A 12,481-nucleotide genomic window follows, 5' to 3' on the forward strand; every position below is an offset into this window, starting at 1 on the left:
ATCCTTGATTATCCTGTAACTACAATCACTATATTTGTATAGTGTATTTGAAAGTTGTATTTCCTCACTTATTTACAGTTTTGTTATCAAAAAGGAGGTTTATCTGTGCGTCTATGGGCAGAACTTACTATGTTGCATTGTGGTTTTTTCCATTGTTTTTTCTGTCTCACCATCTAGACTGTGAGCTCTGAGTAGGGGCTGTATCTTACTTGTTTAAGTATCCCTAGTGCCCTGTAAACATTTGCTGAGCAAATACTAATTACACATCGTTGTGGATTGAATTGTGTCCCCCAAAAATGTGTATCAACTTGGCTAGACCATGATTCCCGGTATTGTGTGGTTGTCCACCATTTTGTGATCTGATGTGATTGTCCTGTGTGTTGCAAGTCCTAACCTCTATGATGTTAACGAGGCAGGATTAGAGGCAGTTACACTGATGAGTCAGGATGCCATCCACGGGATTAGGTTGTATCTTGAGTCAATTTGTTTTGAGATATAAAAGGGGGAAGTAGGCAGAGAGAGGAGTGGGACCTCCTACCGCCAAGAAAGCAGAGACGGGAGCAGGGCACGTCCCTTGGACCTGGGGTCCCTGTTCTGAGACACACCTAGACCAGGGGAAGATTGATGAGAAGGACCTTGCTCCAGACCTGACAGAGACAGAAAGCCTTCCCCTGGAGCTGATTCCCTAAATTTGGACTTCTAGCCTCCTAGACTGTAAGGGAATAAATTTCTGTTTGTTAAAACCGTCCACTTGGTATTTCTGTTATAGCAGCACTAGGTAACTAAGACACACATTTTCACTGTGGATGTGCAGGTTACATTATTGACAAAGAGTATGCGTTTGTTTTGAGTTCTTTCTTTTCTGAGTCTTTTGAACTCCTGAGTGAGCTCTCGTGGACCCTCGTGAAAAGAGTGCTGGGTGCAAAGAACTGTTGAATGTTTGCCTCATTGAGGTGGACACGTGAGACTCTGAACTCCATCCATAGATTTGCTGATACTCCTTTTCCTGCAAATTTTTATTTTGTCCATGATCCCTGGCTAAGCGGAACTTTTTTTGATAGAAGTGCATCAGAAATGTCTCTAATGTGGAAGCTCCAGTTAGGTGAGATGGAATCTTGCTTATAGGGGCTGTTGTTAAGCTGACTGACTTTGTCCTGAATTTTAAATGAAAGGTGGAAAACAGACCGAGTTAAGGTCATTAGTGAAGTAGGGTACGTGCTGTGATAGGAAACCAGGGCATCAGGAAAATAATAAAAGAATTTTGATTTTTTTTTTTCTAGTTAAACTCTAAATTATTGTAACCCTTATTAACAACAATTTAATTCCTTTTTTGGTTTCCATTGTCCATTGGCATTTCTGTATTTTGTATTACAAAAGCCTTTAGCAGGATTCAGTAGTTTGTCTGAAAAAAGCAAAATTTTCATATGTTCCTCTTTATTTTTTAATTCTCTTTTGTGTTAGTGAAGTGTGTATTTCACACCTTTACCTAAATCATGGCTTACCTTCCTTCCCTGTGTTACTGAAACATGAAGAACTACCTTCAGGTAAGTGGGCTCTGAGATCAATCGACTCATGAGTGGAAGTAGAGTTGGCAGTGAAGCCGCTGGTGAGACTTGGCTTCCTTAGCTTGTTTGGAGGGCAAAACCTTCAACAGCAGGTATTTCACTTGTGGTTACCATTGTTCCATCTTCTGAGATTGTTTTGCATTTATAGATACAGGCACACGGATGATTGTTCCTTCAGGTTTTTTTACAGTTTACCTAAGGACTTTAACTCGAAGTTTCTTAACTTTTCAGGAAAAGCCATATTCTTGCACAAAGGAACTGTTAACACGGCCTCGGTGTGTCATCATCACAGATGATGAATTGCCGTGTTTGCTCTGCATAGGACTTATCAGTGACACTTCCAAGGTTCCAGCTTTGGCTTCTGGATTAAATTGCCCAAGTGCATCCTCTGCTTCTTCCTTTCTGATTTGTGTGTACGGACCTTTGCGCACCACCCCGCACACACTTCCTGGCTTACGTCTGTGTGTTACGTTTGCTGTAGGGTTTACATTTGTCATTTGTGTTTCAAATATTCTCCCCAGGCCGTTCTGTTCTGCTAACCTGGAATGTAATGCCTGGCTTCCTTTCCATCCTTACAGCTGAGATGTCTTCTCCCCACGGGTCAGCTGTCTGTACCCACTCACTGTCCTCTCTGAATTTAAAACCGATGCTCAGACACAGGCCATTCGATGCTAGAGGGAGAAGGGAAGAGAAGAAAATTTCACTCTAGAAATACTTGGAAGAGTAATATCAGAGTTGTTTTGTTCATCATTCAAGTAGATTTTTTTCCTAATGAATTGTGACTAGTGTGACTTAGCATTTTATAAAATTTTTATTTAAAGAGTAGACACCAAATGATCAAAGAATTTCTAACTAGAGCACATTTATCGTCCTTTTCCCCCAGATTGCCTTTGAGCCTTCTGTCTCTCTCACCATTTGATCCCATGTTACCTTTGTTAGTATTTTTTTAATTGGCATCATAATTTAAAATTACCAGGTGAACACCCAGCAGTCGTGAGAAATTATCCAGCTGATATTTTCAACCAGTCAAATCGGATAAGAAAACTTGCGGGCTTCTGAGTCTTCCTAACGGTTAACTGAATATCATTTATTAGGATGTAAGATTTCCTTTTTCTGGTTTTTATGATCTCTTTTCTCTAACATAGAGAAATTATTGTAAGAGCCAATTAATATTTGTTCAGATATTTTTGTTGAGTGACTATAAACACCATATTCCAGTGTTTGATGCTGTTTGTGTTCAAAAAAATGGATATGACGTTGTTGAGTGGCCTTGAAAAGCTAGCAGTATTGCAATGAAAAGATGCTAAGAGACAACAGTTTTGTGATAACTTACGTAGTTCATAGTGGATGGCAGCACTTTAGCACTATGTTTTAAAGTTTATTTAGTGCTTAAGGGTCCTTTTTTCCAGTTTATTAAAAGATGTGTAATTAGAAATCTCTTGCTTATATAATTATCACTTTCTCTCTCCCAGACCTATTTCTGCTATGTAGAATCTAGAAATACTGTGAAATGTCTTTGGTAATTCATTTTTTAAATCTCATTCTGGTCATGCCAGTTAGAATCATAAGTAGGAAAAACAACTAAAGTATGAAATTTTAAAAGCATAGCTTTTACAATTACCAGACCAAGGCTTGGATTTTGGTTCTGCCATTTCATAGCTTTGTGATGTTGGGCAAGTCACTTAGCTTCCCTGAACCCAGTTTCGTCACTTGTGAAATGGGGTAACAGTACTGGACTTCTTGTGAGAAATTATTGCGTTAGTATGCGTGTATGAGGAGCTTAGTGTGGTCCCCAGCATGTAATATTTACTCAGGTAGTTCTTACTGTTGTTAAAAACAAAGAATATTATAGGCTCTTCATCTCAGGGATTGAGGAGAGATGCTGGAAGAGGCGGCTCTGAACGATTCAATGTAAATCTATCCAAGAGAGAAGGTTCACACCTGCTTTGCCAAAAATATTCATGAATGACCACTTCAGTCAACATCTAGACTTTTTTTCTCACGTCTAGATATATTTGGCCCCAGATGGAAACAATGAAATAGAATATTAAAATTCTTTTTAGGAATGCAGTGTGTGGTTAAAAAACAGACCACACAAAAATGTGACCATTTGATGAAAATACCATTGTATGCTCTTTAAAAAGGCCTGTTTTTTGAAACACTAGTGCACACAGACTTGGCTTTCTAAAAAACTGGGAGAGTCAAGTAAAAAACATACATAAAGGTAGAAAAGGGCCACATGGTCCCCCAAGCATCCTAAATGTCCCAACCACCTTCCAAGTATACAGACTATAACACAAAATGGTATAATTCCTGTTAACTTTAGAGACGGTGTGTACACCTGATGCAAGAAATGATAGATGTTAGGCTTGTTCTGTGCGGTATATTGTAAAATTATGTTGCCGGGTCCTTTTTTTCTTCATTGTCAGCACAAATCCTTGTTTATTAAAGATTTAGCTTGAAGGAAATTTTAATTAATTACAGGTGCAGTAACTCCTGCCCAGGAAGCTGCGGTGCTGTGTTTACCGTGAATGGCCTTCATGTGCCTGTGCTCCGCAGCTCTCCCCGCCTGACAGTGTGATTTATGGCTGCTGTTTTCTACCAGTCCACTGTTTGCCCTCTAGGAGGGATTGGTCTCCTGAGCCTCCGTAATAACAGCGGCACTTGCACAGACAGTTTTTAATGACAGCAGCACTGCGTTCAGTAAGTCAGGCTAATTGCAGATGTACCCTATTAATTGCAAAAACTAGGAGAGGTTACATACTTTACAAGCTTTTAATTTGAAACCGCCCGAGATGATTTGTCTTAAGCGTTTGGATAGAGATGTCCATAATATTCAACAATTCACCGTTACTGAAACTCCAGTTCAGGCAGTTACAGAATTCTGAGATCGCATAGGGTGCAAAGAAGCAGTCTGAGGTGTGTTTCTACTCGGTGGCTGATAAGTAGAGGTTGTATTTTTAATGAGGACGTTTTAAAAAAAAATTTCTTGTTCTTTTTTTTTTTTAAAGCGTCTTATTAGTTTTTGTTAGTGTTTGTTTTGAGTTCTTTCTGAACATGGTATAAATTCTGTGTTTCTATAGCCTAACATTACAGAATTTTCCCCAAATAAACTTGAATCCTTAAACAAGCAAAAAAAGCTAAACATTTTCTGGCATTATGTATTCGAGAGTCTTGATAGCTGATTTGTTCACGTGTAGTTCAGCTTCCCAGCTGCGCCCTGAGTGGTGTCCAAAATTCAGGGCAGCGTTGTATCCTGTAGAGGCTGATGGCAAGTCGTGTAGCCAGCAGTTAGGAGTTGTGGGGTCTGCGAGCAAGTTCAGTCAGCCGGTCTGCAGGGTCGGGCTCTAACACAGTGGACGTTTTACAGAAGGGAGCGGTGATTCAGCTTCTGCTGCATTTCAGGTGTAGTTTTCACCTCTCTTTTATCTCTGCCTACACACGTGGCTCTGGAGTCCGGTGTGGTGTATTCCCGTTTCATGTTGCTGTCACCTCACCCCCACCTGCTGTCGTGGGCTGACAGTCACTGCCCTCCTGGAGGCGAGAGTGGGAATCGAGTTGGCGTAGGTGCCTACCCAGCGTCCGGGTGGACAGTTTAGATATGGAGGAACATGAAATCGGCTCTGGCTCTAAAAGTCGCCACAGGCCTGGCTGGGTGACGCGGGAGGTGGCCCAGTGAGCTTCTGGTCAGCCTGCCCTTTTCACCAGGCTCACCGGTTGAGACAGGGCTGGTGGCGATGGAGTTGCCGTGGAGTGAGGGAGCAGTGGGCTTGACTACCAGTCCTGAGAAAAGATATGTGTATATGGTGAGGCGGTGTGCCCTGAGGTGCTTACTGTGCCATCATCGTAAGGTAAAAAATAATAAAATGTTTAAATCAGGTGTGGCCTTCAGTGCAGTATTGTGCAGTCATTGAAAATTATAAGTGGGAAGATGGCAAAATAATAATAACAACATAGTTATCATCTGTTGAATCTTTAATAGTACCAAGTATTGTAGTTATTTTCCAACACAGTTGTATTAAGTTTCTAGTATATTAAGACATAGGGAGAGGATAATTTCCCCCTCTTTATATTTTTCCTTCAAAATTTTCTTGGGTCTTGTACCATTTGATACTCTATTGATTTAAGAAAAAGTCAAATCCTAGTTTATTAAGTAATACTAGTGTAATTATTTTTGAAGATGTTAAATTTATAAAATTGTTAAGATTGTGATACACAAATAATGTTATTAGGTTTTTTAATAGTCAGCTCTTCCTGTGTTCATGCGATAAGCCTTCTTAGACTTATGGTTTTGCCAGGTTTTATCTGTAAAGTAACGGGGATGTATAGGCATATGCGGGATGCTGCATCCGTCCACTGTGAAAACCAGGCTCTGAGTCTTACAGCAGCGATCTGGGGTGCATTCCGTCTGTCTGTGGGTGGGAACAGTTGGATAACAGGAACCGTCTCTCCCTTTTCCCTCATGAGACCATTTGGGTCTGGTACACTTCCGGTGGGCTGAGAGTAACATCCTTTTCAAGTTCTTTGTTCATCTGTTCGGTTTGTCTAACTTTCCTTGAGTTCATTTTGTTATTTTGCTTTTTGAAAATTGTCTTTCATCAAACTGTTTGGATTTGTGCACCATTAAGTCACACTTGGTACTTGGCTGACATTCGTGTTCTCTGTATCTGAACTCGTCCTTCTGATCCTTCTAATGCTGTGTATCTGAGTCTTGTCTTTGGTCCTGCTTTTTCACAGGTTTGTCTATTTTGTTCGGTCTTTCAGTTTTTTGCTTTATCAGTGTTACCAGTTTTTTTCTTTAAGAACAACTAATTTTTGTTTTTATCCTGTTCTCTCTTTTTTAGCAGCTTGAGTTGACTGCATTAGTTTAAGTCTTTCTTAATAGAGTATTGAAGCAGAATGAGTATTTTTTGTGTGATCTAGAACTCTTATGACAGCTATTAAAAGGAGCTCGCCGATGGTGATATCCAAATCCTTCATACCCTAATTTTTAAACTTTTAACTTTCTTTAGTCTTCATTTGTCTCTTCTGATCCGTCAGATTCTGAGAGAGGCTGTCTTTGGGCCTCCCAGCAGGGTTTGGCCACGTGGCTTTGTCCATACACTTCTAGAGTTTGCTTTTCTGTTGTGTTGTGGTGCTTTTTGATAGGTGGAGGGTCATGACTCTCCTCTGTCAGCATGTTGTCTCCTTTAAAATATGAAGCAGTCTCTCTATTCTCTTGAGTTCTTCTTGTCTGCTATTTACATTGTCAATCCTGCCCTTTTTGTTTGCATTTCCTTAGTATGTCATTGATAATTCCCTTATTTTCAGCCATCAGTGCAAGTCTGTTGAACGTCTTGCTTGCTATTGGGAGGTCTTGTTATAACCCACTCTCACAGGCGACACCCCAATATGGCTAATATTAAACCTACTCTCTCTATTATATTTTCTTTTCCTGATTTTTGCTGTTTTCTGCTACTTTTTCCTCTTACTGGTTTAATAGTTCTACATTCTATTTCTTTTCTAACATAGGTAGTCCCTGACTTATAGCAGGATTCCCTTCCAACGACTGTCATAAGTCAGTTCTGAAGTAAGCTGAATCTCTTTTTTTTTTTTTTCATTATTATTACCAGGATCTTTATAAATCATAATATTGAACATTTGTGAGTGAACATCTGAGAATGATAACAGCAGCAAATTACATGCTGCAACACTGTACATAGTACATATTACTGATGATAAGATGTACCAAAAAGAAGAAAAACAGATGGTCGTAAGTGCAGTTCATCATAACGTGAATACACCGTAAGCCAGGGACTACCTTTAGTGAGCCCTGGTGGTGCAGGGTTGTGCAGTGGCTAAGGAGGAAGACCTGGCAGTCTGTTCCTGTGAATATTGTAGCCTAGAAAACCATGTGAGGCAGTTCTGCTCTGTCACAGGGGGTTGCTTTGAGTTGAAAATGGACTTGACAGTATCTAACAACAATACATGCTGAAATGCAACTGTTAGTCAGTAGATAGGCTTAATATTTTTTTTAGAAATGTATTTGAACATATATTTCTATCGAGTTTAAGAATTAAACAGTATATATTAACCCCATTTCCATCCTTGCATAATATGAGTTTTTTGTACACTTTTATTTTCCCCTAATCTTACTCTAACCTTTGTTAAACTAAACTGAAATTATAGTATCACTTAAAAATATATACCTTTTTATGCTGACTAACAGTGAGCTCCTTGTATCAGGTGGACCCTTGAGACTGTATTGGCATGTCCTCTCTGGAGGGGAGATGGGAGGGTAGAAAGGGTTAGAAACTGACAAGACGGTCCCGAAAGGAGAGGCTGAAGGAGGGAGCGGGCTGACTCATTGGGGGGAGAGTAAGTGGGAGTATGGAGTAAGGTGTGTATAAGCTTATATGTGACAGACTGACTTGATTTGTAAACATTCACTTAAAGCTCAATAAAAATTATTAAAAAAAAAAAAAATATATATATATATACCTTTTTGTATTTTAGAATCCTTTCTTAACCAAGCCCATTACCGTTGAGACAATCCTGACTCACAGCCACCCTTAGGACAGACTAGAACTGCTCCATAGGGTTTCCAAGGAGCAGCTGGTGGACTCAAACTGCTGACCTTTTGGTTAGTAACCAAATTCTTAACTGCTGTGTCACCAGGGCTCCCTTTTCGTAACAAGTTGCGTTAATATTTAAAACAATGTTTTAGTATTCATTTAGGCTTAACTATTATGTTTTGATTTATTTTAAGAAATAATTGTATATTAAATACAATTTCCCCTTTTAAACTTTTTTCTTTTATGGTTTAATAAGCGGCAGTGTAGCCTAATATTTGGCAGTGCTGGCTCTGGAGCTGACTGCCTTTCTGCATTCAAATCTGACTCCACCGCTGACAGCAGCACGACCTGGTACCCTATTTACGATCTCTGAGCCAGTTTCCTCATCTTCACAGTGACGGTTCGTCACACAGTGCCGATGTCCTTTCTCAAAGAGGTGCTATGAGAAATGTATCTCGTAGGATGTACAGGAAGTCCCCAACTTAGAACGGAATTCCGTCGACACTGTTGCAAGTCAGTTCTGATATAAATCAAACACCTCTTTTTTTTTTTTTAACTTATTCATTATTATTGCCTTTTATTACCAGTACCTTTATAAATCCCATCTTTTTGTCTTTGGGGTTGGAAACATTACGTATAAACTTGCAAATATGTTTTAATATATACTTACATACATATTACTGATGATTCCCACCCATTGCCATTGAGTTGATTAAGACTCACAGCCACCTACCCTGTAGGACAGGGTAGAACGCCCCCGTAGGGCTTCCAAGGCTGTAAATCTTTATGGAAGCAGACTGCCACATCTTTCTTCTATGGAGTGACTGGCGGGTCTGAACCGCTGACCTTTCATTTAACCACTGTGTCACCAGGACTCCATTACTAAAGATAAAATATACCCCCCCCCCAAAAAAAAAACAATTGTAAGTGCGTTTTAAAATAGCTCAAATATGTCCTGAGTCGGGGACTACCTCTGGAGCGCTCAGGGCTGTGAACCACCACAGTGTGCTGTTCTGCGGGGTGCCGTTTCCACTTACGGCATCCTGCATCCTCCTTTTCAGTCCATGTAAAGCTATCTTGGTCTTTTAATGACTCCACCGCCCCATTGTCTGGATATAATCAGTTGCTGTCAAGGTAATTCTAACTGGTGGCAACCCCATGTGTGTCAGAATAGAACAGTGCTCCATAGGGTTTTCAGTGGCTGTTTTTTTGGAAGTAGATCACCAGACCTTTCCTCTGAGGTATCTCTGGGTCTTCTGTTAGCCAAGAACGTTAACTCTCTGCACCACCAATCTCTAGGCAGTTTACTTTTGAGTCCTGTTGTGTCTGGGGTCACTATGAGTTGGAATCAACTCGACAGCAGTGGGTTTTGTTTTGGGTCATGTCTGGAAGTGGAATTTATATATTTACGTTTCTGTCAAGTATGACTGCTAGTTGGTTAGATACGGAATTCCAGGGGCCACCCTTTTCCCCCCTTAGAATTACGTAAAGATATTCTGTCTTAGTTATCCAGTGCTTCTATAACAGAAATACCACAATTGGGTGGCTTTAACAAACAGAAATTCATTCTCTCACAATTTAGGAGGCTGTAAGTCTGAATTCCGGCACCGGATCTAGGGGAAGGCTTTCTTTCTCTGTCAGCTCTGGGGGAAGCCCTTGTCTCTTTAGCTTCTGTTTTTGGAGATCTCTCTGTGGCTTGGCCTCAGTCTTCTCCTATCTCTGCTTGCTTGTCCTGATTTGCTCTTTTGATATTCTGTAAGAGATTGACTCAAGACACTCCTGTCTCATTAACATTACAAAGACAACCCATTCCCAAATGGGATTGTAACCACAGGCATAGAGGTTAGGGCTTACTAAATTTATTTGAGGGGAACACAGTTCAATCCATAGCATTCCCTTGGCTTTCTGACACTTCTAGTGTTACAGAAAAGATGCCCAGTCCAGGCAGATTCTTTTTCCTCTGTAGGGAACCTTCCTTTTCCTGTTTTGTTCTGACTAGAAGCTATGGCATTTTCTCTTTATTTTTCTGTATCTTTGGACTCAGATATTTAAGTAGGATATGCCTAGGTGTATGTCTTTTTTCCATGTTTCTTCCTGGCACTCTGTGGGGTGTTTTGCTCTATAGACTCAAGTCTGTCCTCATTTTATGGAATTTTTCTTCTATCGTTTAAAAAAAATTACTGCTTCTATATCCTTTCCACTCTGTCCTGGAATTCATGCTAAACATCGTTAGAACTCCTAGATTAATCTTCTTGTCCTCTGGGCTTTTCTTTCGTTTTTGTTCTTTTGCTTTAAAATATTAAATCCCTTTCCATTTACCTTGTTTTAAGTTTAATAAGGATGGACACAACGAATGTTTTAGAAAAATAAAAATAGGTAAGTATTTACATGTTGTAACTCTTACTAGTCTTATTCTGAGGGCTCCTACATCAGTGGATATGTGTTAGTCAGTGTTAACCAGTTGGCGAATTAACTGTAAACTTCCAGTGCTGACAGTGTAATTATGATTATACTTCTTATGTTCATATTTGTATGTGTTTACAAAATGCTTTGGATTGAATTATGATGAAAAGTCATCACTTTAAGAGTCACACTTATTTAACTTATTTAAAATTGACTTTATCATTTTATTGTGGTTTTAGGAGAAACTAATTCGAGATATTGCTCGTTATCATGGAATCTTGATCACTTCCTACTCCTACATTCGACTGATGCAGGATGACATTAGCAGGCACGACTGGCATTACGTGATCTTGGATGAAGGACACAAAATTCGAAACCCAAATGCTGCCATTACCCTTGCTTGCAAACAGGTACGGCCTCTTCTAACGGGGATTTCCCGCTGGTTAAACCGTCTGCTTTTAGTAACATAGTGACTGAATCTTGGGCCTTTGCGTTGAAACCCTAGTGGCATAGTGGTTAAGTGCTACGGCTGTTAACCAAGAGGTTGGCAGTTCAGATCCGCCAGGCGCTCCTTGGAAACTCGATGGGGCAGTTCTACTCTGTCCTATAGGGTCGCTAGGAGTCGCAAGCGACTTGAGGGCAGTGGGTTTGGTTTTTTTTGGTTTGGTGCCTTTGCGTAAGAAATTTAAAATACACATTTTAAAAAAATATTAATAATAAATAAAATACACATTGTTGTCATAATGTAAAAAATTCCTTATTATTGCACTTATTTTTTTCACTCTAACTGCTCACATTACTTAATGTCTCTTATCGCAGCCGATTGTTAGAATGTTATCAGATCCAACCCTATTCCTTATTACTCGCCTTGAACATGAAGAAAACGCTTTTCCCCGTTTTTTCATCTGTATGTAATTGAAGAATTATAATTACAGAAATGTCTGTCTTTTGGAGAGGACCAAAGTGACATAAAAACTGAAGTGACACAAATGTGTTCAACAACAGTAGCGTGCAGGAGTGTCTGGGATAGGAACGATGGTTCTCTGCTGAAAGGTGAATTTAATTGTTACGGTATTTTCTTTCCCCACATAGTTCCGCACCCCTCATCGCATCATCTTGTCGGGCTCACCGATGCAGAATAACCTCCGAGAGCTGTGGTCGCTCTTTGACTTTGTCTTCCCGGGAAAGTTAGGAACGTTGCCGGTATTCATGGAGCAGTTCTCTGTCCCCATCACCATGGGGGGGTATTCAAACGCTTCCCCAGTGCAGGTAACTACTAGGCAGGTAATACTTTTGGCATCTTAATATTTAAAATGTTTCTACTAAATAGCCTTGTAGCTGAGTCATCCAGGATCTAAGGGGAATAGTCAGGTTTGTAAACTGGTGTCTGCTAAAATCACAAGGGTTTCCTGATGAGGTTTTTAAAATCACGTAAAATATTCACTTAGAATAAAATATAAAAAATAGAATTAAATGATTTGGTGTTGATTGTTCCTGGAGCTGTCAGAAATTATAAATCAGTAATGAATCAGTCCTGGACAGTATATAGCAGTGCAAATCCGGGTAGTGCATCTTATAAGGTGGTGTGAAGCTTAGAAAGTAGGACACCAGGGAGGACTGGATTCTTCTGGGAACACTTAGGAGCTGTGCATACTTTAACTTGATTCTTGGAAAATGGGCCAAGAGGAGAAAGGGCATTCTGGATGAGGGACAGATGTGACCGCAGCCATGCTCTGTGGCCGTGGGCAGTGACGAGACCACTCCTTTGGGGTGGAGGTGCTTATGGGAGAGCCATGGGAAGGCTGTGGATGCTGCTGACAGAGCTTGGAAGGGAGGCAGAGGCAGAGGCGCTGAGTGAGGAGCCACTGAAGGTTTGAGCCGGAGGCGGGGGGTAGCGCTATCCTAGGAGGGTTACTCAGGGTGCAGGGCACGTACAGGAGGGGACCTGCAGGAATTGAT

At 40.3% G+C, this 12,481-nt stretch overlaps 1 protein-coding gene across 7 annotated transcripts in view; it reads left to right on the top strand.

Annotated features, from left to right (window-relative positions):
* Positions 1-12,481, top strand: part of ERCC6 (ERCC excision repair 6, chromatin remodeling factor) — a 102,759-nt gene that overhangs the window by 54,165 nt on the left and 36,113 nt on the right. For all 7 annotated transcript variants that reach the window (XR_002785509.2, XM_003409091.4, XM_023547171.2 and 4 more), the window contains 2 exons: positions 10,762-10,932; positions 11,615-11,791. Coding sequence is in view for 6 of the 7 variants with exons in the window: in XM_003409091.4 (XP_003409139.2) it covers positions 10,762-10,932; positions 11,615-11,791 (348 nt within the window). In the remaining variant the exon portion in view is untranslated. The remainder of the gene's footprint in view (positions 1-10,761; positions 10,933-11,614; positions 11,792-12,481) is intronic.

This window comes from Loxodonta africana, chromosome 16 (assembly GCF_030014295.1).
Source record: "Loxodonta africana isolate mLoxAfr1 chromosome 16, mLoxAfr1.hap2, whole genome shotgun sequence".
Taxonomy (NCBI): Eukaryota; Metazoa; Chordata; class Mammalia; order Proboscidea; family Elephantidae; genus Loxodonta; species Loxodonta africana.